Genomic DNA, 26,778 nt, shown 5'->3' with positions numbered 1-26,778 from the left:
TACCAGTGTGTTTCTTGATTCCGTGTGTGGTATGTCAGGTTGTCTCCTGGTGTGTTCAATAACAGTGTTTTGTAGGAGGATGGAATGGCTAACGGTTTGTGCAGAGGAGCAGTATTGGGTTGTAGTTCTTCCTTATACTGCGGTTCATGGTTCTTTGTGTGGTTCCTCGGTCATGGTCTGGCTTTTGTTGTTGCTTCCTTTGGGGGCGGTTGGTTAGTGCTCGGAGGGGCAGCTCTGAGACTTCGGCGTGGCAGACCGTAGTGGAAGGTGATTTGTGCTAAGGTGGGTATGTTGGTTAGGTTGTAGTTGTGTTAGTGTTGGCTAACAATAGTTTGGCTAGGGGTGGCAGCCCTAGGTCCTGAGGGGCAGCTCGGGACAGGCGTAAGTGCTCTGTTTGTTATTTTTGAGGCCTCGAAGTGTGGACCGAGGGAGTGGTGAGTTGTTTTAGGTTCCATGCCGTTGACGTTTTCTACTTGGTCTGAGGGTGTCCTGCAAATGTTTTCCTTTTGTGTAGTTTCCATTATTGGTGTTACCAGGGTTTCTGTACATAGGCGGCTGCTGTGTTGCGGAATTTCTGGTAGTGTGTTGTGTTGGGGTGTTAAGGTCTTGTGCTGGTCACATTACCTTGTCATTCTTTTGTTTTCCCATGGAGGGAGTGGTGTAGTAACTGGCTTTGTGTTTCTAAGGGGAGGAGAAGTGTAGTAATCTGGCCTACAGATTAGCTGTGAGTGTGAGGTCATCTGTAGTGGAATGTTTGTGTGGAATGTTTGAGTGGAGGTGTTCTGCTGGTGACGGTTAGAGAGGAGAGTGAAGCTGTGAGCTGAGAAGATGGCTGTGGGGGTGAGCCCGGTGTTTCCCATGTCATCTTGTGTCCCCTACCATCCCTGTGTCTTGTGGAGGAGTTCAGGACATGGACAATAAAGAACCCGATAACATACCTGATGTACCAGCGGTTATCATTGTTACACTCTGCACTCAGAAAATACAGAAATGCTCAAATACACCCATATGCCCACCCATACACCTTCACGCCTGTCCACACCCCGTGAGGGAAGTCCCATAACCATACGGTTCTATGAGTTATTCTTCACTGCAGTAGATTTCATTTTTTTTTTTTAAATGGTTAATTTTGCCACACAGATATGCAGGGGGCACCCCAGCAGCACCCCTCTATCTACCCTACATTAATTAGTAGCCTCCCCCCACATATATTTTCTGCAAAATCTGTCCCAAAACACTCGATGATATCTGCTGCGACGAAATCCGCTGCGGGAAAGCCTCCCCCTTCCCAACCATTCACCCCCACCTGCTCGCGCATGCAGCCAACAGAGCCATCCATTATGACATCACCAATGCAAAGCCTCAGTGACGTCCTCGGTCCAGAGACTTCCTGAACTGCCCCAATCCTTTTGTTCGGGGCCTTAAGGATTAGGTGCATTTTGCCGGAAGGGACGGGCCTACAAAACCGAACCACAGAAGTGCACTGGCCAAGTCCCTCCAAATGGAAAGCTACCCCAAACAGGCGTGTGCTCATGACAATCCTATTGGGCAGGGACAGAGTCAGTTAATTTGAATACTAGATGTTTTAGTTTTGGCTCATAGATCTGACAGTAGCCACATGTTGGTCTCGAAAGTATTTGTGTGTGCCAAGCTTTTTCCGGGATTTGTGCAGGAATTATATACACGCCATACCATGACCATATACCATGACCAAACGCAAACTGTATGTTGCATTCATTCTTGTCACATTTTAAAGTTTAAAACAGCCATTTCTGCCTGTAAAAGCACCTGACTGAAACCTGCCTGAAAGGTTGCAGCTCTGACGCAGTTTCTTGTGTGAAGAGAACTTTTTAAGGAAGTGAGCCTTGTGAGATTGTATTTCTTAGCAAAAGAACGTCCCAGCAGGCAACGCTGCATTGAGATACTTTTCTTGTCGGATTGTTTTTTCTTTTATATAGAAAATGAAAGACTATTAGTAACGTCTTATGTTTTTTTTTAAAGAGTTGGTAAAGGGCAACAGGAACATGTTCATTTTATTGGCATCATTTGAGGAAATTGGAATATATGAAAGGGTTAAAGTTAAAAACAAATGAAAAAGGGAAACACCACATCCTGTGGAAACGTCCAAACTATTGACTTTGTCAATACTTGTTTATACCCTTATAGGGTTGTTCACATGAGGACCAGGCTTAGCAAGGCACTGCAGCCCTTTTCATCGAGGTCAGGGTTAAATCCCTGGGGATCTATGTACCATGTGAGGGAGCACCTCTGCAACAAGAACACAGAGAAGACGAGGCACATAGACAGGCATCAGTAGAACCTCCATAGCACAGTGTAGGCAAAGAGCAGCAACAATGCAGAGAGGAAGAGGTCAGGCAAAAGGTACCCATGGGGAAGGGTTCTCCTAGATCATCAGTACGAGGATACTCACAACACGAGGAGTCTAGAAAGATCAACCAGCCCCCTGCAACTTACCTCTTTCAAATTGTCAAAGGCAGCCATTATGATATCATGCCCACCACGAACCAGGCACACCGCGGCCAGCAGCTCCAGCACCAGAGCCTTGGTCCTGTGGGGGTAAAACACACCTGTGTTTGTAACGGAGCAAGGAAGACACATCCTGAAAAGCAACTGACCCTAAGCCTGGGTCAAAGGTCACACCCCTGCCCCGCACCCCTCTCTCACCTTTGATTGGCTGCTTAGGCTTCCTTTGGTGAAGCTCCTCCTAGGCTCTTCTGAATAGCAATGGTTTAGCTGTCAGATCAGGGGTGGGCGGGGCTATTAGGGAATTGTGAGATGCCTGGTAAGGCCAGTAGGGCTAGGCCAGGAAGAGTCACACATCACACCTTGAGCTCAGACCACTGCATGGCTCATTTCAGGGGAGTCTTTGCAACTGACTCTAACATCAGAGTAAGTTCAAGTCATGTTGAAGGCAGTATATGAATTGCATTCCAGTGCTTAGGAAGAAGGGGGCCCTGAGGCCTACGGGCATGTGGCGCGTTATAAAAAATAAAATAAAATAAAAAATATATAAAGGGGGATAGACGATCTACAATGCAGACAGATGAATCTTAGGGACGAAGGCCAATCCTGTGCTAGCAGAAGCGCCCATGCTACATGTTCTAGTTTGCCAGGAGCAAAATGTGCACAAGTGGTGATCGGAACATACCTCAAAATCATTGTCCAAATTATCATGCGAAATTAGCTTTGGAACGCAGACCGTAGAACTCTGGTAAGTCCCCATTTACCGTGGAGAGATTTCCAAACCCATCACACCAGCGACGCTCTATTGTTTCTTCTCAAATGTCCGAGAGTTGTCTACAGGTCCAGTATCTGCTTGGCAAAGTTATTCATCACTCTAAGCTTCCAAGCGTTTCTGTTCCCCATGTATTGTGTGCCCTGGTCATGTATGAACTACACTGTCCTCCTCCGGTCAGCTCTCAGAGAGCAAGTTCATGCTAGAGGTGCTTTCACTGTATTCCAGGTGGGTTCAGATAGTAGACCAGAAGTTGTGATATTTTGCATGGAAAGGTTGATGCTTTAGAAATTTCATGGCCTGGCGTGAACGGTGCTTCACGGCTACTGATATTTGAGCCGGCAACAATAGAGTGTTGCTGGTGGATTGATGTATTTCACCTGAAATGTTGTTCACCCAAATGGTAACTTACCCAGAATTCCACTTTCTGTTTTAAATAAGCAGTCTGTCGTTCTAAAGCTTGCAGGACCTTCATTTTTAAACATCTTTGATCTTAAAGTGCAAAAGCATGAGCGCAAGCATCAGTGCCTGCAAGCCTGCCACCATTAACAGTCACTGATATACACCTTATCAGCATGAAAATTACCTACAGCCTATGCTGCTCGAGTAGTGCTTCAATCAGTATCTGCCTGTTTCCTTGGCAACAGTAACCAATGGTAGATCTTTCAGCTCATCAACAGCACCATAATCATGATCACATTAAGCTTAACATTGTCCACAACACGATCCCTCATACTGTCTTACTGACCTTCAGAACCATACTTCTCACCAAACCCAATACAGCCACACTAAATGCCCTCACCAGCAAACCAAACATGAATACCATGTTACTCACCGTCAGTTCACCATTCACATGACCATCCTTAGCAATGATCAGCAGCCTGTCTTCCACCATAAGCGTTAACACATTAATCACCAGGCCCAACACAGCCAACATCAGCCCACTCACCATCCAATGAGACATCAACACTAGGCACCTCAATATAAAGAGCCCCATTGGCATCATATTATCATCATCAACAACAAAAACCTCCTGAGTATTATTAAACTGTACCCCTCACCACCCAACATAGGCACCATCTGCCCCATCATCATCCAACCAAACCTCAGCACCAGGCTTCTCACTAAAGAGCAACATTGCCATGAGCAACCCTAGCACAGGCAACATCACCGTCATCCTCTTCTCCATGCCACCGTACCCATGCCCCTCGCCAACCTCAGAACCGTCAATCATCTTCCTCCCTTGCACCAGCCAACCAAACCTGAGCATCAGGCTCCTCCCTATCAGCAGCACAATTGCCATCATCTACTCCAGCATTAAGATCACCGTCACCCTCTTTTTAGTCATCACGACTGCACACCTCATAAACCCCTGCACAGGCACCATCTGCACCTTCAGCACCCAACCAAACATCAGTACTTTACTTCTCACTATCAGCAGCACCATTGCTTTCAACACCATTATCATCAAGCGCCTCATCAGCATTGGGCTATCCATTAAACCAACACAGGCATCCTTTCTAATTCACCATCCAACCATAAAATCAACACCCAGATCCTCACGATAAAAAGCAAAGTTGACAACCTTTTCAATGCACCACGATCACCATTAACAACCTTTTCACCATTCTCTCATCGCCAAATCCAATAACGTAATGAGTCGCCCCTCCACCATCTAACCAAACATTATCTGAAGGCCCCTTAATATAGGCAGCTTTGCTACCACCAAGACTAGCTTCAATATCAACATTATCATCAACACCTGCATCATCAACATCACATAACCCACAATCCATGGTACAGTAACCGTGAGCCGCCCCACCCCACCAACCAACCAACCAAACATCATTGTCGTCAACAACCTCTTCCACCCCCGTGTCCTTTTTTCTCTGCAAAATGAACACTATGCACGTAATGTGTGAGAAGAAAAGAAAGGGGGCAGGAGAGGAGAGGTAAGTGGGGAGAGAAGAAGGAAGGGATGGAGAGGGGGCAAATGGCTTGGTGAGAGGGGACTAGTGGGGGTTCAGGGTTGTCCCCTAAATATGAAGATGGGAGCTGTGAGGAGAGGGTATGGGGTGGTGTATGACTTGCAGGTTTTCCTGTCATGTGTGTCTGGCCTCTCAATCCTCATGATAGTCCCTAGTAGCCAGTGAGTATTCTCTGGTGGGGCAGCGGCCTCTCTTATTGGACGATCACTCAGCTTCTGTTTCTCTGAATGCTAAAAAACATTGGGAGCTCATTATACATTTTGTGAACCGTGTAATGCAAAAATCAGCCTTTCTCAGCCTTTCAACAGCCCCACCATTACTCAGAAACTGATAGTATTCTTCACCAACTGTCTAACATCAATACATTTTAACAGACCCAATACCACTGTTGCCGGCAGTACATCTCAAAACCACCTAGCACCAACCATCAATGCAGGTGCTTAAGCAGCACTCTCACAGATGAAACAGACCTCCCTACCCACATCAGCCACTATCTTAGCCTCCTAATCAACATCATCAGATCCATGTCCATTGGTAGTTCACAGTCACAGTCAATTTGCTGTGACTATCATTGATGTAACAATATATAGCTTTCTAGCAAACCCAAGTACCATCCTTGTGACCATCATAACATCGATCGATCATCATATTCAACCAGAGAGGTGTTCTCAGCATCCACTCCATCTATCAAAACTATCACCCACACCAACAGACCCCTCACCATTACAACAACCATGGCAATATAACCATGAACCACTCACCTTCGGAACCATCCATTATCAATACAAACGTGCAACGATCAACCACAACTTTGATCATCCTTATTGCTATTAATATAGGCGTGATCGTATTAAGTGACATCACCATGAGTGAAAACATTGCTTGTTTATTGTCTTAACAGTAATGGTTGTCTTGGTATCACCCTTGCTGGACCCAACTCTTTACTTTAACAGTAAAAAACATTTCCACCTCAACACCTCCTAATCTCACCACCCTCCTAGCCACACTTGCATTGAGTCCTGGATAAAGAAGAGCCTTCAGATCTGCCATACCCTCTGCTGCCATTTGCTTCAGATCATCTGCCATACCCTGATGCCCATTGCTTCTGATCATCTCCCATACCCTCTGATGTCCATTGTTCAGATGATCTGCCAAACCCTCTGATGCCCATTGCTTCAGATCATCTCCCATACCCTCTGATGCCCATTGTTCAGATCATCTGCCAAATCCTCTGATGCCCATTTCTTCAGATCATCTCCCATACCCTCTGATGCCCATTGTTCAGATCATCTCCCATACCCTCTGATGCCCATTGCTTCAGATCATCTCACATACCTTCTGATGCCCATTGGGTCATTTCATCTCCCATACCCTCTGATGCCCATTGCTTCAGATCATCTCACATACCCTCTGATGCCCATTGGGTCATTTCATCTTCCATACCCTCTGATGCCCATTGCTTCCGATCATCTGCCATACCTTCTGATATCCATTACTTCAGATAATCTCCCATACCCTGATGCCCATTGCTTCTGATCATCTCCCATACCCTCTGATGCCCACTGCTGTACAGAACATACAAGGCTTATCTGCAACCCATCTCCTGTGTACAGACAATGGAATCATAGGGTACCTGGCACTCTTATTGTTCAGGCTGAGGGTGATCTCGTTGACGCAGGACGGGTGGCTCATCACCAGGCTGAATCCAGACTAGGAGTAAACAAAACACACATCACTACAGTGTACACAATACTATGAACCAATGGTGAATGAGGGAGCACTGCACGTTTATCCTGCGAGCTGAACCACAACCAGCAACTCAAGTCCCCACCCCAATTCACAGGAAAGTTGTACATGCACAAGTAAGAAAATAGGGAATGTGTGGACGGAGCGATTTAAAAAATGGGCATCTGTGGTTGAGCAAAGCAAAACCAAAAGTTGATGGCTGGAAGGTTTTGAATAAATCATAACCACAGGCGCAGCTCTGGGCAACCCTCCAGACCATCGTTGTTCATCTGTCAAGCCATTACAGAATGGGAAAGACCATGTGCAACTCAGGCTTGGTCCCACCCTAAAGGGGGCTGTCCAGCCCGAACTGCAAGGTCACATCCCTTCTGTACAAGACCGCAAGCATCCCCAGACATGTTAACTGTGGTTGAACATCAGAGGTGTGCACCTTTCAGTGCATGGATGGATACATTGACTGGGGCTACGTTTGGTGGATGGTTGTTTAGTTTTGCATATAGGGTGGCAGGTCTGCTGCATCAGCCACAGGTTTTATGGATGGTGCTGCAGTGTTGTACATGGGGTAACAGGACTAGTGCATGAGACCATAGGTTTAGTGGGTGGTGGTTTGGTGTTGTGCATGGTGTGATGGGCCGAGTGCATGGGATTGCAGTTTGATGGATGGGGCTAAAGAGCTATGTTTGAGGTGGCAGGCATAGTGCATGAGAGAGTAGGCGTGGTGGATGGTACTGCGGTTTTGTGCTTGGTGTGAAAGGCTAGTGCATAAGACAGTATATGTGGTGTATGGCACTGCAGTATTGCGCTTGGAGTGATAGGTAGGTGCATGATATTGTAGATTTGTGAAATTAATCCTTGGTCTTGTCCATGGAGTGATAGCTCCTCTAGTGGGTGATACTGTTGGTGGTGTCGATGGTGCGTCATTGTTGTTCATGGAATGACAGACATAGTGCATAAGACTGGAGGTTTGTTGGATGGTGCTGTGGTCTTGCACTTGGGGGTAACAGACCAACACATGAGACAGTAGGTGTGGTGGATGGTACTGCAGTGTTGTCCTTATGGTGATAGGCTAGAGCATCAAACCACTGGTTTGGCAGTTAGTGCTGTAGTATTGCACTTGGGGTTATAGATGAGTGCAGGAGACTACATGTTTCATAGATAGTGCTGCACTGTTGTGTTTGGGGTTCTAGATTTAGTGCATTAGGTTGTAGGTTTGGTGGATGGCTTTGCAGTATGCACTTGGGGCAATAGACGAGTGTGTGAGACTGCAAGTTTCATAGTTGGTGCTGCACTGTTGTGTTTGGGGTGCTGGATTTAGTGCATTAGGCTGTAGGTTTGGTGGATGGTGTTGCACTAAGGCTAAAAAACATTGAATTCGACTGTATGTTTCATAGATGGTTGTGATGAGAGATATGTGGGCGATACCCTCTTTTATGTAAAGGGGGCCTGACTCTGGAGGGTGAGTACAATGGGAGAGAGAAAATAGAGTCAAAGGCTACCCTAACCCAAGGCGTGACATAGGGTCACAAAATTGCAGCGGAGCTAGGTAGATACTCGCTCGAAGGACAAAACACCTTCAGATACAAAACAATTATCAAGGAAAAAGGTTTATTTACACTAACACAAAAAAGACATATTTACAAAAAAGTGCCGTGGCACTGAGAGTATGCATCATTGAACACATTGGGCCTCATTACACGGACGGCGGTAAGGGTTAATGGTCACCGTTAATGGCAACGGTGACCGTTAACCCTTACCGCCGTACTACGAGGTCCCTTTGCGGGTTGGAGGAATCAACGCCTGCTTCTTGCAGGCGTTAAGTACCAACCCGCTAAGGGACCTCGGAGCTAATTACGGCACCGCAAAATTGCGGTGCCGTAATTAGCGCCTTCCCCATTCCCATAGAGCCCTATGGGGCAGAAATGGGAATGGGGAAGGGCAATGGCGGAAGGGGGATTTACCGCCCCTCCAACCTTGGAATGGGGCGGTAAATCCCCTTTCCGCCAAGGCGGTGCCGGTAATTTACCGGCATGGTCCAGGGTGCTAATAGCACCCTGGATTACCGCCTTCCGTGTAATGAGGCCCATTGTAATCTGCACATTCGTGGGTTAGTAGAAAGAGTGATAGATTATTACATGTATTGCTTAGGATCATAATGCGGTCATATTGTCGACACACAGCTTGGTGTTTCTGGTTCGGTGTAATGATGGCAAGTTGCAGTGGCTGTAAGAAGTGAAGCAGCACTGCTAGGTTGTACCGAACAGTCTTCAGGACAGTTAGTTGTGGTCGGGGCGATGTTGGGGAAGCGCGTCCATCTAAAGTAGTGAGAATGGACTGGGTTAGTCAGGAGGAGGTGATGTCAATGATTAGAGAAAAAGAGCTTCAAAAAAGATTGGTGGATGGTGCTGAAGTATTGCACTTGTGGTTATAGACCATTGAATGAGACTAGGCTTCATAGATGGTGCTGCATGGTTGTGTTTGTAGTGGTAGCATTACTGCACTAGGCTGTAGGTTTAATATGGTGCTGCAGTATTGCACTTGGGGTTATATACCATTGCATGAGACTATTGGTTTCATAGTTGGTGCAGCACAGTTGTGGTTAGAGTCATCTATTTAGTGCATTGGACTGTAGGTTTGGTGGATGGTGCTGCAGTATTGCACTTGGGGTTATAGACCATTGCATGAGACTGCAGCTTTCATAGATGGTGCGGCACTGTTGTGTTTGGGGTGATCGATTTAGTGCATTAGGCTGTAGGACTGGTGGATGGTGCTGCAGTATTGCACTTGGGGTTATAGACCATTGCATGAGACTGCAGCTTTCATAGATGGTGCTGCACTGTTGTGTTTGGGGTGATCGATTTAGTGCATTAGGCTGAGGGTTTGGTTGATGGGGCTGCAGTACTGCATTTGGCGTTATAGACAATTGCATGCGACTGTAGGTTTCATAGATGGTGCTGCAGTATTGCACTTGGGGTTATAGACCATTGCATGAGACTGCAGGTTTCATAGATGGTGCTGCAGTGTTGTGTTTAGGGTGATCGATTTAGTGCATTAGGCTGTAGGTTTAATATGGTGCTGCAGTATTGCACTTGGGGTTACAGACCAGCGCATGAGACTGCAAGTTTCATAGATGGTGCTGCATTGTTGTGTTTGGGGTGTTAGATTTAGTGCATTAGGCTGAGGGTTTGGTGGATGGGGCTGCGGTATTGCACTTGGGGTTTTAGACCAGTGCTTGAGACTGCAGGTTTCATAGATGGTGCTGCAGTGTTGTGTTTGGGGTGCTAGATTTAGTGCATTAGGCTGTAGTTCTGGTGGTTGGGGCTGCAGTATTGTACTTGGGGTTATAGACCAGTGATTGAGACTGCAGGTTTCATAGATGGTGCTGCATTGTTGTGTTTGGGGTGTTAGATTTAGTGCATTAGGCTGTAGAACTGGTGGGTGGGGCTGCAGTATTGCACTTAGGGTTATAGACCAATGCATGCAACTGCAGGTTTCATAGATGGTGCTGCATTGTTGTGTTTGGGGTGTTAGATTTAGTGCATTAGGCTGTAGGACTGGTGGGTGGGGCTGAGGTATTGCACTTGGGGTTATAGATCAGTGATTGAGACTGCAGGTTTCATAGATGGTTCTGCATTGTTGTGTTTGGGGTGTTAGATTTAGTGCATTAGGCTGTAGGACTGGTGGATGGTGCTGCAGTATTGCACTTGGGGTTATAGACCAATGCATGCGACTGCAGGTTTCATAGATGGTGCTGCATTGTTGTGTTTGGGGTGTTAGATTTAGTGCATTAGGCTGTAGGACTGGTGGCTGGGGCTGCAGTATTGCACTTGGGGTTTAGACCAGTGATTGAGACTGCATGTTTCATAGATGGTGCTGCACTATTGTGTTTGGGATCATAGAGGTAGTGCATTGGACTGTAGGTTTGCTGCATGGTTCCTTGCTGCTGTGCATTGTGTGGTAAAGGCGCAGGACTGTGGTTTTGTGCATGGAGCAGCAGTGTTGTGCACGCAGTGACAGGAGTAGCACACGAGGGTGTATGTTTGGTGAAAGGTTCTGCAGTATTGTACTTGTGGAAACAGGCGGAGTGCATGAGTCTATTTGCCTCAATGCGAGATTCGGGGCACTGCTTCTGGTAAAACTGGCAATCTGATTTACTGTCACTGTGTGCTGCAATGGGAAGGGTCTGCATGCATCTCCAACACACAGACCCTGTCATTATTCCCCATTTTGTGTTCCCCCAGGACACCACGGGGAAATGCAACATTACCGCACGCAGTAATATCGCATCTGTTATTGCCTTTGTGTGGAGAACCTTTCTTCCTCACAAAAAGGCAGACTTGAAGAGCTTCAGAGAGGAAACTCAGAAGTTGGAAGAGAAGTAACTCATGAGCTATTTCCAAATGCCACATGTTTTACCACATCCCACCACACTCTTAATCAAAGCCTATGGGCCCGATTCACAGACATGTTTTATAATGGTGCAATCCCATAGGACAACGCTCTGCGGATCAGGCCCTCTGAGGCTAGTGGATGGATATAAGGCATGCCCATGAGGAAAGAATGATTAGCAGTGAAAGATATGATGGGGCAAACTAGCGAGGGACTGTGAGAAAAGAGCAAAGGAAGGGAACTGGAAGAGGGAAGGAGGAAGTGGAAAAGGGCAGGAAGGTAAGAGCGAGAGACAGAGCAATTCTTCCGTTCTGCACGTGACCTGCGTGCGGAGGTCCCACCTGGTAATTCATAATAGCACGCAGGCACATGATGCAGACGTGGACGTCGTCCTTCTGGCTGACAATGCGTGAATTCCGCAGGGCCTTCCTGCTCGGCATAGTGTTGAATCTGGGACAAAAAAAGCCAAGAGATGCACATAAGGAAGGGCAGGCAGAGGGTGTAGCTATACATGCACAGAAATCCCAGACTACCAGAGCAAATCCCCAGGCGGGTATGGTGTCGGGGACGGTGCGGGGGGCAGAGGGGGGGGGCTAGATACTTCCAATTTACTATCAAAATTACCCTTTACTTCACCCAGTGCAACCTTGGATCATCTGCACTGCAGCTAATGGTCATTAATGCACATTTTAGAATCCAGCCAGTCTGATGAACAGATGCAAAGGAGCCATTGGGGATCCCAGGTTTTAGCTGTCTTCACCCCATGGGCCAGCATAATCCAAAAGAAGGCTGGTTTCCACATAGACAGACTCGGATTCATACCGCCAGTCATCTTCATGGCACTGGCAGGCATACACTTCATTATCTAAAATGTGGAAGTCTTTGTACTTTTTCAGAATTCAAAATACTTTCATGCTTAATATTTTGAGACAGGATGGCTTTGATGAAGAAAAAAAAAATGGAAGCCAAGAGCTAGTTGAGGAGTCAGAGTAAATACACTGGCCTTTCTGTAATTCGGAAGACAGAGCAGTCAATGGCATATGCAAGAGTCAGAAATGGAGCACAGGCAATGGCTTCGGGGAACACAAGAACATTTACTAGAAAAATTAATGGCTGTCCACAAGAATACTTATGAGACTGCACAATTAGGAGTACTATTTTAAACACAGTTCAATCTGTGGAAGTCTTTGACTTCTGCGCTTGTGTTTAACAAAGGTTTTATTTTGACTTTTTCCTGGCTTAAAAGTGTCAAAAAATTGCTTGCCTTAAGCAGTACTGTCAGTAGACAGGTAATGTTCTTTGCAACAGCCATCTTTAAGTCAGGCAAAGTGATATTAGCCCCATGTTGGTCTATGTCCTGAATGAAAGCTGCCCTTTGCTGAAAGTACAGCACAACCACGTCCAGTAAAAATACAGCGATAATAGCGTTACCGCTGCATTACCGCACCGCCCAACTATAAGTTAGGTGGAACGTTTAAGGGTTCACCTTCAGCTCTGAGCTGGAGGAAAATCTGTTGAGTTTCCACCCAGTTTTGGTGCAATTACCGCAGCGGAATCACCACCGCATTAACTGTGCCAAAAATGCCACATGGACTAAGACAAATGGGGACTTACACTGCCACTGCCAACTTGTAATCCAGCGGTGGGGGTCATTACGAGTTTGCCGCTAGGCAACCTCGGCTTACCGTTTCCAACACCCGATATCCCAGTATTACTGGGATATTACTGGCGGCGGCGGTACAGTGAGTTCCCATTCCCATGCAGTCCCACAGGAGTCCATGGGAGGCCTTCTGGTGGTTCACAGCCCCTACCGGCAAACACGGAGTGAGCCAGTCCAGAAAAGGTGCTGGTAACGTTGTTAACAGCATCCTATTTCCAGACCGCCTCACTTTTATTGAGGGCCACTGTCTGCTATCGATTGTTCACTATATTGTATTAGAAAACAGCCCAGATATGTCCAATTTAGGCAGCAAGGGGAAGAAATGTTAAGGTCTTATATTAATTCTAGTGCCACACTTTACTGTGCCTGTAATGGAACTGTCGTTGCATGGGATCCGGGCCTTTTGCAGCAAGATTCAGGAAGATAGAGAGCTCTTTGACCTTTCTCAGCAATTATTTAGCCAGGAATCTGTACTCCAAATATGGCTTTCTTCATTTAATCATGCATAATAAATGAGTTCTTGATCCCCAGTTTAATAGGAAGCTGACTGCAGAAGGCATTGCATGGTGCAAGAGGCCGGCCTGTGTGTTTTTTTTTGTTTTTATTTTTACAACACATTGGCTCTACCTCTGAACAGTTCGGGGTGTTTCTGGACATTCCGACGACCTTGCATTGGAATCATGCATGCAACACCACCCTTGGTGGTCGAGCACTTTGAAACACTTGCCTGTGTATAGGCGCTTTATAAGTAAACAATACCAATAGCAATACCCTGCTGTCCACCCGCACTCAAACAATTGCCCAAGATAAACCAGGGAAGGAGTGGACTGTGCAACTGTGGTAGCTGGAGACAGGATGCTTACCAAGAGTTTTCCACCAGGGGGCGACAGCAAGGGAAGAGGAAAGGGGGGTTAAAACAGAGAACATCATCAGAAATCCATCCAACATCGCCAGACCCATGACCAGACTTTTCATATCTAGTTGTCCCCTTATTACCCCCCTCTTTTATCACATCTATTTCCTGCCATTTCTGGAAGACTCTTTGGTATATAAATTAAAAACACGATTCATGGCAAAAAGATACACCATAAAACCATTTGATTCAAAGTGTTTCATGAAATACAACGACGGTCACATGAATAAAGTTAAATATAATTGTGTTGCTTACTTGCTTTAAGAGGGCCCCTGGGGTCCCAGACAGCTTGAGTGTGCACAGGGCTCTACCCACTCTGTGGGAGTCCAGTGGGAGACACATAGTCCTGAATCCAGAGGCACCCAGGCTCATGATGTTGGCTGAGGTCTACTATTGTGTCACAGACGTGATGGGAATAGGTTGCGTGCTTCCTATTGTGGAGGGCGGAGTCAGCGCGGCTGGCCCGGTTACGCTGCAGGCAATGTAGTATGCCCATTGCCCTTGAAGATGACTACGCCCTGAGAACTGTAAGGCATCTACACCTCAAACTAACACCAACTACCACCCTGACTGTGTCCAGCTCAAATGTGCAGTACTTGATTAATGACGTGTCTGGGAATCAGGCAGCATATGGGCAGGAATAACTGCACTTGGGTTTTACCCAACATGCAAAGGGACATGGGCGTATCCAAATTTAAGTAGGAGTGGCTTTCTGACCGCACCATATTAGTTTCCCAAATAACTCCATGTTTCTTAGAATACCCGTCCAATAACAGGCCCTATGATATTCGGGTTCATTCAGAGTTTGGCAGTGTGGTAAAAAAAAGCGGCAGTGATGGATGAAACAGCACCTTTACCCCACCGCCAAACTACAACTTTGGAGTGAAAGTGGAGAAAGCAGCCCCTTCTCTTGGCAGAAGGGATTTACTACACTTTACCCCCCCAAAATTGAAGGAATTACCACAGCAGAATAACCGCTCTGGGTAATTCCTCCAAAATCCCTAAAGACCCCCCAAAAATGGGGCTAACTCTGCTCTTATCCCACACCTAACGGGTTTACCACCAGACTGAGTAGCAGTAATAGTTACTGGCCCTCATTACGACCCAGGCGGTAAGGGGTTTACGCCGGCGTAAACATCGCCGACCCTTACCGCCTGAGTACGAGTTCCCTTAGCGCCATGGCGGATCTAACACCTGCTTTTAGCAGGTGTTAAAATCCATGGCGCTAAGGGACCTTGTTGTTAATTACGCCACCGTAATTTACGGTGGCGTAATTAACGCCTTCCCCACTCCCATTATGCCCTATGGGGCAAAAATGGGAATGGGGAAGGGTAAATGGGGATTGGGGACTTACCGCCCCGCCAAGGTCGGAATGGGGCGGTAAGTCCGCCAACCACCATGGCGGAATTGCACCCTTAGCGGCAGGGACCATGGTGCTAATAGCACCATGGTTCTCCGCCAAGGTCGTAATGAGGGCCACTGAGTTTTGCAGTATTTCTGCTGGAAATACTGGCACATTTGGATTGAAGCACATTGTTGCATGTTTGGAAAAGGTGATACAACTGTTTGATTCTATTCTATTTCCGCAACTCGAATCACTGTTTTAAAAATACAGATGCAAAATATCCTCTAACAGTATGATAAAAGGCCAGATGTATGTTTGTCCTTGTATGTTTATCGGATGCATTAGCTTCACCTGTTCTCACCTCTAGACGGAGCTGTTGCCTTAGGATATATAGAGACAATGCTAATTTGCATAGCTGCGCCTGTTCTCACCGCTAGAGGGAGCTGTTGCCTTAGGATATATAGAGACAATGCTAATTTGCAAAGCTTCGCCTGTTGTCACAGCTAGAGGGTGCTGTAGGCTTAGGATATATAGTGGTCGGACTGTGTTAATGAAAAGTAGCACTTTGGCCCGTGCACACGACTCTGTACTCTCACCTACCCTTGTGCACATAACATAACACATGCATTTGTTGTGTGTGCTTTCATCCCCCAGAGGGGTGTCTTGGCATTGCAGACCATAGGGGGTGTTTACTGCTACTCAGCTCCACTCAATAGTACCTATATTTATAGACAGGGCATGCTTTTGCTTCCCACATTTGTAATGTTTCTAATGAATGCCCCTGAACACAATGTTAGAAAAATAGGCAACTATTAAGCCCCTTGGGTCTGTTGGCACTTCTGATTGGAGAGGCTTGAGTAGTAGGGTGACCAGACGCCCCGGCTCTGTCCTCCCTTACCAAGAGTTGTCTTTATTTAAAACCCAGTTTCCAGTTTTGCAGAATCCCAGCTGTGAGAGTTCAAATCGCCAGCTCAGTGGTTGCTCGTTTACAAAGAACATCACTCTTACAACCCTAGTAAATAATAACAGTTCTGTAATGTTTCCACTTAGCCAGATCTTAGCATCTTTCGGTGGCGTTCAACCCTGAAACCACCAACCTTTCAGTTAAGAGGCACACGCCTGAACTGAGTTTGCCATGTAAACTGCTCGAGAACGTTTTTCACAGTCAGGCCTCGGATAGTAACCAGAGCAAAAGCGGCCTTCCAGCCACACTTCACATCAGGGGAATGCCTGGAGCACATGCCTGCTACCGAAACCTAGATCTGGCAGCCTGTAGTCCTTTTTTCATATTGCTGGCCTGTCACAGATTTTTATTTTGGAGATCTGGTCAGCCTGAATTGGAGTGCCTGGACTACAATTCCCAGAATAGAGCCAAGCCCTCACTGGATTGTCTCCAACCGTGCTCCATCCTCTTGTTGGGGAACTGCCTCAATCTCAGCTCTCTATAAACTCTAGGTTGCTGGAGTAGGTAGAGGGCCACTTGACACAGGGAATGCTTCTCTGATTGACTTGCCTTTGTCAAGGTTTTTGTATTCAGTCTTTCCGAGCAGTTGGAACAAAATCCACAAAGCACGTTTCTCTTGCTTGCTATTTTCAGTGCTGCTGTGCTTGGCGCGCTGCTCTTTGACCGCGCTTTCGTACGTGGCTCACTTGGTTTTGTTTCTACCTATGTACTTGATGCACTTGATGCTTAGTGTGTCTCCGCTTAGTTCACTTAGGGTGTGTGTCTTGCTTCTCTTGCCTTTGTTGCACTTGATGCTTAGTGTGTCTCCACTTAGTTCACTTAGGGTGTGTGTCTTGCTTCTCTTGCCTTTGTTGCCGCTTCCTTATTTGGTTCACTGGACTTAGTGAGCTTCTCTGTGCTCATTGGAGTGCTTGAACCCCAAATCACGTAAACCAGATCTTCACTCAGGCTTGTTTGCGCCTCTGCGCTGGTCCTAATGAGTGACAGAAAGACAGCTCTCAGAAGAAATCTCTCCTGCGGATTCCCCTTCCTTGCCCTCATAGCTTTCTCCATTATCCTCCTCCTTCCTTGAGGAGCTTTTTGGAGAACAAATTCTCTAGGGTGGTCCAAACTTTCTGCACTTGTTTTTTCTGCAAGTGGGTTGGCAAAATTGCTCGACTCGCCACTCTTCTGGGTTTGGTTAGCTTCTCGGTAGATAGGGCATTCTGGCTAGATTAGTGCCTGTCGACATCCCGATTGCCCCCGGTTTCTGTCAGCACTGGAGCAGCTGGTGCAACCCTCTGCGTCTTGGCATCTGTCGAGGCTTCTTCTCCAGGTGTTTCCAACAGCTTCTAGCCCGGGTCTGTGCTTCCAGTGTCCCCTGCCCACAGCGCCCTCCTCAACAGCCTCCTCTCCAACGTTATCTCTGTCTTCATCTCCCACCACCTCACTCTCACTGTTTTCTTGTTCACACTCTCCTGGCCCACTTTCCCCTTCCTGCTGCAATCCCATTGTGGCCAGGTGCTTACTGAAAAGGACAAAAAGCGCCGCCTCTTTCAAGTCCACACAATACATGGGCGATCTTCATCACACATGATGCTCAAGACATAGAGAATAGTAGCTGTTATGTCTAACATGGTTTTAATGCACGCATGCATCTGAACTACGTTGACATGTGGAGGTTTATGAGCTCATAGGTATAAACACTATGACAACGTTTCAACCTCCTCAAATCCCTTTTCAAGCTTTCATCAGGATAGAAAACACATTTAAACACATGTGTATGTTAAGTTGCATTAGGGTAATGAACATTTGATCATCTAAGTGAATGTAATACAAACGTAATACAAACGAATGACTCTGAGCAAAACAATTATTGACTAATAAGGATTGATGTCTGAATTGTATACTTTTATGATTCTATGATGATGTAATTAGAGTTTTATGAAATCATGAGATTATGATTTTATGGAATTTTATATTTTCCTCTTTTTAGCTTCTTTTGTAATTTGTAAATAATTTATAAATGTATTTGAAAAGTTGTTTAATTTGCAACTAAATCAAATAAAAAAAAAAAAAGAAAACACATTACACAGGTAATGACAAAAAAAAGCAAATGTCTGTCTTTCTCTGAAACAGAAAACAGGCTTCTTCCAGGATACATTCGTTTTCTCTGCTTATGCTGGGCAAAAGGTATTTTAAATGGTAGGATAACAATAATATGCATACTTACGTTGGTTTACATGAAGGAGGACTTTGCCCATCCCACTGAAAAAAGCGTACATTAACCCTACATCTATCCTTTCTTGCCTGCTGTAGGTATTGTGAAGAAGTACGCTGCCTACCGTGAGGGTGCTGAACGGGGTAATCACGCGGGCCAGGTGCCAACATGCACCGAGTGATGCTAGGTAGGGAGACGGTAGGGTATCCCCTGGAACACCCCACCATATTCCAAGTCTGGGGAAGAGGGCTGTCCTTTAAAGCATGCCTGGGATATTCCTGTGCATGTATGGTGTAGGGGGATACTTAAGCTGCAGCTTACATTACTGCTGTGGTGCCAAGGCTGATCAGGTTATAACTCTAAGCTGACCTGGTAAAAAGCGCAAACAAAATACTCGAAGGTGGCTTAGAAAACCCCTGCATTCTGTTGTGTTGTGTGTAACCCAACTCAGAGATTGCATCCTTCTTGCGGCCAGACACAGTGTGAGGGTCATCTTCCCAGCAGCACTGAGAGTGTAAGGGTGCATTCCAAGATGGAGAACGAGTATCAAGTAAGCTTGGTCCTCATTACTGCACAACCTTGTGGGCCCTCATTGCTGGCAGGTATGTTGAAGCATAGACACCCATTCGACCGATCCAAAAACACCAACAATAATCTTGCACAAGTGCAATCACTCTCATGGAGCACACCTCGGGGTAGAGGGGTAAAAAAGAGCAATCGTTATGGGGGCCTTAGAGGTAGGGTAGGCACTAGGTGTTTGCGAGAGAAAAACAAAGACTGTGGGAGACAGAGAGCGGAGGAGAAGTGGTGCAGAGCGGTGGCTGAGGCAAAATGGAGGGAGGAGGTGGAAGGATAGTGGGAAGAGGAATTTGGGGGAAAAGGGGATTGGAAGAGAGTTTCAAGAGGAGGTGAGGAGGAGTGTAAGGAAGGTGGTGGAGAGAACAACTGGAGAAAAGGTTGGAAGGCTGTTTCAGGAAGAGGTTGGAAGGAGTTTGAAGGATGGAGGTAGAGCGAATGCAGGAGATAGAGATTGGAATAAGTTGGGTGGAAGAAGGAGGAGAGCACATCAAAGAGGCTGGAAGGAGCTGCGTAGAAGGAGGGGGAGGGGATACCAGAGAAAAGGTTGAAAGACGTTGCAAGGCAGGAGGCAGAGCAAACATGAGGGAGGGGGTAGGAAGAACTATCAGGAGGAAGGAGGAAAGGACTACTCAGTAGGAAGCTGGAAGAAATGAAACAGAGAGAGGTATACCAAAGAGTCTGGGTGAAACATCTTAGTAGGAGTTTGAGATGGTATTGGGAAGGGGAGACACGACAGTGGAAAGTGGCTATGAGGAGAAGCAGGAGAGTACCCCTTAAGAATGAGACAACTATGAATCCTCGAGGTGGAAGACAAGGTCGGGGATTTGGGGAGCTGTCACAAAATGAACATTGACCAGAAACTTGTTGGAGGACAACTCTTTCTTATCAATCCCTTTATTTCTCTTTTTAGTAAAGATAACACTTTGAAGAGAAACCTTGTATCAAAGGTGTGATTACAAGTCTTCCCCCAAATACTTCCCTCTTCTTCTAATATTTTGGCTCAAAATGCCTGTCCTTCTCCTTTTCTGTGTGAACCCTGTTGGGGAGGTAACGTTTTCAGGACGTATGTTTCTTCCAAAGATACATATGAGCGTCAGAATGAATTGAAAGCCTCTCAAAGAAATGTTTTAAGCAAACGGTCTCACGAGGAAATGTTCTTACTGCAATATGTATATAAAACAAATGTGCGTGACAAAATGTCTTTCAAACCAACATTTCTTGAAAAAATATCTCTCAAAGAGAACGTTAAAGGGGAGGTGCTCCCAGATGTCCCCCGGGTGTCACTGACATTCTCAACTGCCTCACTTCCAGATCTCTGGGAGGGAGACCTAGTAAATTATTTTTGATGTTCTTGATAGATTGGTAATTCTGGCTCTGTGTGGTGGTTCTTGGCTAGCATCTCAACAATTCCAGGCTCTTCCGCTGGAAGGGAGACCACCACTGTCGCTTTACAGGCTGCTCTCCAGGCTCTGGTCTGCCTACCAGCCCTTCGGTCCTGCTCTTGCTGCCCTCCAGCTCTCTTGTCGGTCTGCCATATTCTCGTTCCTAAGGGGCCTCAAGCCAATCTCCTCCTGACTGTCCCGCTATCTGTTCACTTCTGTTGATCCTCGTTGAGACTCTGTCGCTAGCTCATTCTCCTCCCTGCCTCCTCACATACCTTCTAGACTTAAGGTAGATGCCATTCATCCTCCCTAGCTCTTCTCATCCTGAGTTCTTTTCTCCTCTTCAATCTCAGAGCTCCTTTCCATCTCCTTATTAAGTCCCCCCACCACCTCTCAGTAAGTAAAATAATCTTTATTCAGAATACAAAATTCCATAAAAGAATCCAAATTCGATTAAAACAATAAAACATTTGTAAGGAATACGCTCAAAACCCTGATAAAAATGTACGCAGTTGAGGTTATTAAAATGAACATGAACGGTGAAATCATCAATGGCAGCCATATACATTAAATTATAAACAATGCTTACTCAACCACTGAACGCCTATACTCCCTTATTCTCATTAAATCTGGGAAAAAATGTTCCAGAGACCAGCATACTCTGTCGTCATTCGCCATCTGCATATAATATGTAGCCATTCGACACTGTCTAAAACCAAGTGTCTTCATACCAAGGGCAAAAGAACAGAGTATGCATATTAGTCTCCAGGGAGGTATTATCGCACATATAGTTGGGTTCCTTCTGTGCTTTCTAGAGAATTCTATTAACTGCAGGACGAGCTGGTTGAATTGTAGTTGTGTTGGTAGCTTCCTTGCCGTTTTGTTGTAAACACAAATCAGATCAAATTCATGACTGAATTTTAAAAGCATGAATGGCAAGTATGCCCTAACTCTTACTTTAGCACCCTCGTTTCATTCTGCCTGAAGTCATTGCTTGTTTTTAAGAAAGTCTTTAATTCACTTTCCTTTGAATTGGAGGAACAGAGAGCGGTTTATTGGCCAGATTATGGCATGAAATAGTATGCAAGGCTTTAAAAAGGTAGTTTAGCCAGCTAGATTTTAACCTATTGTCTAGATTATGTAAGTCTCTTAAAGTCATTTTATTTATGACAGCCCTGCGCTCATGCAAATCGAGAGGCATAATTAAATGCTCACTCACTCACTCACTCACTCACTCACTCACTCACTCACTCACTTACTCACGCACGCCTCCCAATACACGCGACTTGTAGCATAGCCGCTGCAAGGTATGGAGGGGAAGGGCAAGACGCTCCCATGGGACACCCGAGAAACGCGGTGTGAGCAGTCACAGCGTGCCTCACACCAAGACCCGGCCTAAGAAAGATAAATAAATAAAAACAATAAAAGGGCACAGGCCAAAAGTGCCCCTTCAGCAAGAGTGAAAGAGGGGTAAACTCACCCCGGGGGTCAGTGTTCGCACAGGGACCCCGCTGCCCGAAGGAAGCACAGAGGGTGACGGCAGGCAGAAAAGAGGGCAAGACGAGTCCCTCACCGCTGGATAAGTGGAGTAGCGCTCCCACAGCACAACAGCGCTCACATCATGTCAGGAGACGACGTTGCCTCCACATCAGGAGGCGGCTCCTCAGGACTCATGCTCCCCTCAAGCGAAGGAACTCCGATACTGCATCTACCACACACATTTGACCTGCGTGACATGAGCAACTGGGGCCATGATGGACAATATGGCTAAGAGACTTCACATTCTACATAGGAGCCATATGGCTGGTCGGACCGGCAGTCAGGGACATTGCAGGTGAATTACTCAACCTTGAGACAGCCTCATTTCAAGATCTGCAAACAAAACTGTCAGAATATTTTGTACCCCACACCAACGACAATTATGAAAGGCACATCTTTCACACAACGCGCCAAGATAAAGGAGAACCCCTAAACAACTACGTCATGAGACTAAGAATAAAGCTGAAATATTGTGAATTCCATCGATACTCCAATGAGGAGGCTCTGAGATCCCAGGTCATTGCCGGATGCGGCTCTCAAGTGTTCTGGGAAAAACTGTTGCAGAAGCAGAGGTCACTAGAGGAGATCCTAGGCTTGCCACGCATGGAAGCGGCAGTAGAATCACAGCTGGACAACCTGGGCAAAGTCATGATACAGCCCAAGGCAACCGAACCTGACACCATCAACAAACTATACACCATCCCAAACCTCCCAGACAGACGTTTGGGTGCCACATGCTTCAGATGTGGGTATGAATACCCTCACACGGGGGAATGCCCAGCACTGGGACAAAAATGTGCTGCTTGCAGTGGCGACGACCACTTTCGTGCGGTCTGCAAAAATGCACCCCTACATCCCACCAGCAGAAGATCATTCAGAGGGCGATGGAAGATGACAACTGCGGCTCACAAGAAGCCAGGCCGGACAACGAATACAGAAGACCCAGGCGGTCCAAGCACGAATATAACAGATCTTGTGCATGAGAAGACCACAGGCCATCTGAAAATTCCAAAAATGGGAGCCGCAGATGATACGTCCAATACATCGAGATGCGTTCACCCTCCAGTAGCAACTTGCCCTTGTTGGGAGATGACCAACACAAAAAGGGATACTTGTGGCCGCTGAACAACAACACAGTGAAACAACATAGCCCGTTCATCATGCTCCAAGTCAATGACACCCCCTGGAATTCCTCATAGATCGGTGGGCGACAGTCAACATCATAAGCGAAGAAGCATACAAGTCGCTCCACCAATCCTCGAAGCTCAAGCGATCCACCATCAACGTATACCCATATGGATCGTCCACGCCACTGCCATGCAATGGTGTCATCATTGCCACGTGTACTCACAAATCTCACACCACAGAAATCCCACTGCATGCACTTAAGATCGAAGTGAACAGCGGATGCATCCTCAGCTTTAAAACAGTTGTGAAAATGGGCCTTGTGCACATCTTATACCAGCTGATGGCCCACAAATACTTCACGAGGTTGAAAGACATTGAAACAATGTTTCTAAAATTATTTAGGGGACTTGGAAAGCTAAAAAAACGTAAACTTCAACTGCACATCAACCCAGACATCAAGCCTGTCACCCAACACTACAGGAGCATGCCCGTTAATATACAATGGCAAGTAGAAGAAGAAATTGACAAACTACTGAAGCAATACGTCATCCAACCAGTGATGGGACCCACTTCCTCGGTATCACCTATAGTTCCCATCGCCAAAATGTCACTCGATGGCTCAATCAGACTATGCGTGGACATGAGGAGGGCGAACAATGCTATTGAGTGGGAAAGGCACCAACCACCCAGGATAACTGATATGATCCATTTACTGCATGGCGTCAAATTGTTCTCTTAACTGGACCTCACAAAAGGATACCATCAGCTTGAGATCACCCCTGAATCATGATACATTATGACCTTCATAACCCACATGGGTCTATTTCAATACAAGTGGCTCAGCTTTGGCATCTTGTCTACTGTGGAAATCTTCCAAGACGAGATTCACAAAGTCATTCACCATGTCCCCAACTGCCTCAATTATTCAGATGATGTCCTCGTATTCAGCAAAACTAAGGAAGGACATGATGCGGTCCTTCACCGGGTATGCGCAGCACTCGAAGTGGCTGGGTTGACTGTGACTTTGTACACATATTCTCAGAGAAAGAGATGCATCCTGACCCAGACAAGGTAGCAGCTTTGAACACTGCCCAGCCACCACAGTCTGTCACGGAACTCCACTTGTTCCTAGGGCGCGCAAGGTACCTCCAGGATTATGCAAGGATCAGCAGTCTACTCACGTGGAAAGAACAACCCTTTGAGTGGTCAGCGGACTGCCAGCGCACGTTCGAGACCATCCGAGATAACATCTCCAAAGCAGAGGACATGGCATACCTTAACGTGGAAAGAAAAACCAAAGTAATAGTCAACGCCAGCCCTGTTGGTCTAGGGGCCATATTAACACAGCAAGACCCTACAAACTCGTGCAACAAATTCATCGTGGCATATGCAAGCAGCAGCCTCACCCACATTGAACAGGAATACTCCCAGGCTGAAAAGGAAAGCCAGGCAATCATATGGGCCTGTGAATATTTCCATCTCTTCCTATACAGCAAGGCTTTCACTGTCGTCACAGACCTCCAGGCTCTCCTGACAATCTACGGTGACTCAAAAGCAAGAATGCCACCACACCAAGAATAGTACAGTGGGGTTTGAGGCTACAGGATAATACATTTGACATCACACACCACCCGGGCAAGGAGAACAACCCACCGACTACCTGTCGAGACACCCATGGGACTGGCACAAAGGGGCCTCTCCATCACAGACACGTACATCAACTATGTGATCCACACATGCAGCCCCTGGCCGTAGACTGGACCACCTTAGTGAAAGAATCAGTGTGGGAACCCCCCCTCGTGATCGTGGCCCACTGCATTGAAGCAGGAAAAACGAAATATCTAAAGAATCAGGCCAAAGGAGAGAAAAAACAGGTGAGAGATGACATAAGATGTCTAGAGCTCGTCAAGGATGAGCTAACAATCGTATATCACCACCTCAACATGAGGGGCTGCAAAGTGGTAATACCAGTAGTGCTCAGAGAAAGGATGGTCATGTTGGCGCACAAAGAGCACAGTGGGATAGTTTCCACAAAACATCTCCTAAGACTGAAAGCATGGTTCCCCAAACTAGACACCATAGTAGAAGATGTCATAGGCCGATGCACCATTTTCTCTCAATGAGCCCAGCCCCCTCACACCAACCCGCTGCAGATGTCTCCTCTTCCGGAAGCAGTCTGAGAAGAACTGGCCATGGACTTCATCGGCCCACTATGAAACGGAGCATATGTATTAGTACTAATAGACGAGCACTCGCGCCTTCCAGATGCACAGCTGATAGAATCCACATCAGCCACCTGTGTCCTTCCTGCACTAGACCGCATGCTATCAACATACGGGATACCCAAAGTCATAAAGTCAGACAATGGCTTGCCCTTTACCAGCCACGACTTTGATAACTTTTCACGCTACATGGGCTTGCAGCACAGGAAAATAACACCATGATGATCTCAAGCTAACGGCACCGTCGAGAGATTCATGGCAAATGTCAAAAGAACACTGCAAGTAGCCAACATCCTCAACAAGCCATTTGAGCAAGCCCTATATTAATTCCTGCGCGAATACCAACACACTCCTCACAGCACCACAGGAATCTGCCCATCGGACCTAATGTACCAAAGAACCGTAAGAACACGATTACCTGAAGGCAGCAAACTACAATGCACAGGACATTAGAATTAGAACAAGAAGTCAGGACTCGAGACCAGGAAGAGAAGAGAAAGATGAAAGAACAAGCAGACCCTCGCCGAGTAGCAAAATAATGCGACAGAAATAGATTAAGTACTAGTGTGTCAGTCAAAAATAAGAAAGGAAGACCCGACCTTCGCACCAGAATAACTGGTTGTGACCAGCAAAAAGGGAACCATGATAACCGCAAGTGTGGTGCAACAACATTCCATAACACAAATCTCCTCCCACTTCAAGAAACTCCTGGACACAGCACCCCTGACCTGGGAATCCTCTCGAAGCAGTGAAAGTGATCTTTTCTCGGATGACTCATATCTGTCGGAGGGCGAGCAGTCAGAGGAAGAGGCCAGCAGTGGAGAATCGGAGGGTCCATCACAGGGGAAGATGCCCAGCTTGTAGAAGCGACCTTAGTGATGCCGCATAACGTCTCCGAGACTAATTGAAGAGATGGGGTAAACTGCTTTTTTTTCTTTATCCTTTTGATTTCCCAGATCGCCTGGCCTGCTTTTTGTGTGCATGTTTTTGTGACTGGGTTCATTTCATGGATGATGCCGCTCTGCTACCATTTTTTGTTTTGGGAGCTATTATATGGAGGTCACCCCAGTGAAGTCCGTTTTCTATTTTTCTCACCCCCTCAGTTCCCAGTCCACTCCCACGCTGCTCCGTGGCTTCTTTGTGCAGCATGCATCCATGCAAATAGGCAAGCCGCAGGATTAAGACTGTGATAACATGGCCCGTTCCCCTTTGTAGATCCTTGAGGAAGGGCATGTGTGAAGATCGCCATATGCTGAAATAGATGAATCGATTTTGGATTTGCAACAAGGCACACTGTGCCAACTCTCACGGCAGTCCCGGGTTTACATGACATTGTGGTCAGGTGTCCTCATCCTGGCTTCTTCTCTTGGCTACAGTGTATGATCCTTGGCAAATTTCCAAATCTCCCCCAGCACCCTTGTCACTGCCACTGCTATGAAACATAATTAATGCTAAGTATTTGTGTAAAAA

The 26,778-nt window shown here is 46.5% G+C and overlaps 1 protein-coding gene across 3 annotated transcripts in view; it reads right to left on the bottom strand.

Annotated features, from left to right (window-relative positions):
* The window catches only part of FMNL1 (formin like 1), a 593,200-nt gene that overhangs the window by 233,268 nt on the left and 333,154 nt on the right, over positions 1–26,778 (bottom strand). For 2 of the 3 annotated variants that reach the window (XM_069634229.1, XM_069634228.1), the window contains exons 7-9: positions 11,718–11,826; positions 6,878–6,954; positions 2,476–2,569 (exon numbers count right to left, since the gene is read on the bottom strand). In XM_069634229.1, the coding sequence (XP_069490330.1) occupies positions 2,476–2,569; positions 6,878–6,954; positions 11,718–11,826 (280 nt within the window). The remainder of the gene's footprint in view (positions 1–2,475; positions 2,570–6,877; positions 6,955–11,717; positions 11,827–26,778) is intronic. The other variant, XM_069634230.1, reaches the window with a different exon arrangement.

Source organism: Ambystoma mexicanum, chromosome 13, assembly GCF_040938575.1.
Source record: "Ambystoma mexicanum isolate Mex_15411 chromosome 13, UKY_AmexF1_1, whole genome shotgun sequence".
NCBI classification, from domain to species: Eukaryota; Metazoa; Chordata; class Amphibia; order Caudata; family Ambystomatidae; genus Ambystoma; species Ambystoma mexicanum.
Note: the sequence above shows the minus strand (reverse complement) of the source record. Positions and strands in the feature narration are given on the sequence as shown.